The sequence below is a fragment of the Fopius arisanus genome, unplaced genomic scaffold, assembly GCF_000806365.1.
Source record: "Fopius arisanus strain USDA-PBARC FA_bdor unplaced genomic scaffold, ASM80636v1 scaffold00091, whole genome shotgun sequence".
Lineage (NCBI taxonomy): Eukaryota > Metazoa > Arthropoda > Insecta > Hymenoptera > Braconidae > Fopius > Fopius arisanus.
In genome coordinates, this window is record NW_011887830.1 from 239,397 (window position 1) to 240,899 (window position 1,503).

Consider the following 1,503-nt stretch of genomic DNA (forward strand, 5'->3'; position numbering starts at 1 on the left):
TTACAATGAAAGCCGGAAAAACCAGGGAAAATACCTGATACCTTCCACTGAGATAAAATCTCATAAAATATGAAATTCTTATGTCCAAACCGTCTCTTTTGATATTATCGGTTTTACGGTCCTCAGATAAAAGGAAATATCGATCTGTAAATGGTAAACAAGCGGAAATGATACATATTAAAGTGCCAATACTCTCATAAAGATTTTATCATTCTCTAGATCCATTTTATCCGCCGTTGAATCAACAGCAACTCAGGGTTTACGATTGACATTAACCAGACAATTGGCGGAAGTTATATTACGTAATATGAGCGAGGCTGAGTATAAAAGTCCTGATGCACCACCTGATACGTTTGGTAAATCCACCGATCATCAATTCATATCAATCTTCATATCAATTTTTAAAATTCTCATGAAATTTTTTATTCAAGGAACTGGAAATCTCAATAGACGATTGAATAATTATGCAATTACCAATGGAGCATCTGAATCACCCTGGAAGCCGAAAAAATATAGTGGACCAAACATGTTTGTGCCTCGCAATGAGAATGAAGAGATTATTCTTTTATTATTAATTAGTGAGGCGATGGCTGTCAGAGAGACTGTGTTAAGTCAGTCTCCCGAATTTAAAGAAGCAAGACTAAGGGCTTTTGAGAATGCTACTGCCGTTTATGATCTTATGACGGTTGTTGTTGTACGATGGAGTCAAGTTGAATTGTTGTATGAGGTAAGGATAAGTATAAATTTTCTCATCATTACGATTGAGCGTGATTAAACAACGAAATAGTCAAGCGGTTTTAATAAAAAAAAGTGCATTCTATTGACTGAGAGTTAATTACGAAATAAAATCACCAAAAGGCGGAGATTCGCTCGTAAGGTTTGTAAAACTCATCATCAAGATAAACTATGAAAACGTAACGTCTTCTCTTCCGGAAAATAATGTCTCTTAAATTTTTGTATCATAACAATCAAGATGTTCCATCAAAAGATGTTTCCAATCATTTTAACTCCATTTTAACTCCAACGATTGAGCCATGTTTTCACGATAAAAAAACTCATCACCCTTCTAGGGAATCGTAATCGTAATTGTGTATTACTGAAAATAATTATTTGGTTACAGTCGTTCGAGCGAGCAATGAAATTCTCTCATGAGGAAGTTCATGTCTGGACTCAATATGCATTATGTTTGATTCAGCTTGGAAAGTATACTCATGCTTATTCTGTACTACAAATTGTTGCTAAACTCTCTCCGCAGAAAGTTATGCCCTGTCTGTTAGCCGCGAGATTATGTTACGAACAAATCAATCGGGTAAGTCTAATTAATAAATCACTTAAAATGAAGAATGTGAAATTTTCATTCATAGATTAAATATTTTGAAAATTTCGCACTGAGAGAAAAATGCGCTGATCAAACTTTATTTTTATTTTCCCAATAGATCGCCATTTAATTTTTTCATTCCGAATGATGCATTGTAATCGGATTAATGTAATTATTTTATTGAA

At 33.9% G+C, this 1,503-nt stretch overlaps 1 protein-coding gene across 1 annotated transcript in view; it reads left to right on the forward strand.

Moving 5' to 3' along the window:
• The window catches only part of Ttc7 (tetratricopeptide repeat domain 7), a gene marked incomplete in the record, with an annotated part of 7,289 nt that overhangs the window by 2,610 nt on the left and 3,176 nt on the right, over positions 1-1,503 (forward strand). Inside the window, 3 exon segments of the mRNA XM_011311616.1 lie at positions 220-356; positions 432-727; positions 1,121-1,309. Of these exon segments, the coding sequence (XP_011309918.1) occupies positions 220-356; positions 432-727; positions 1,121-1,309 (622 nt within the window).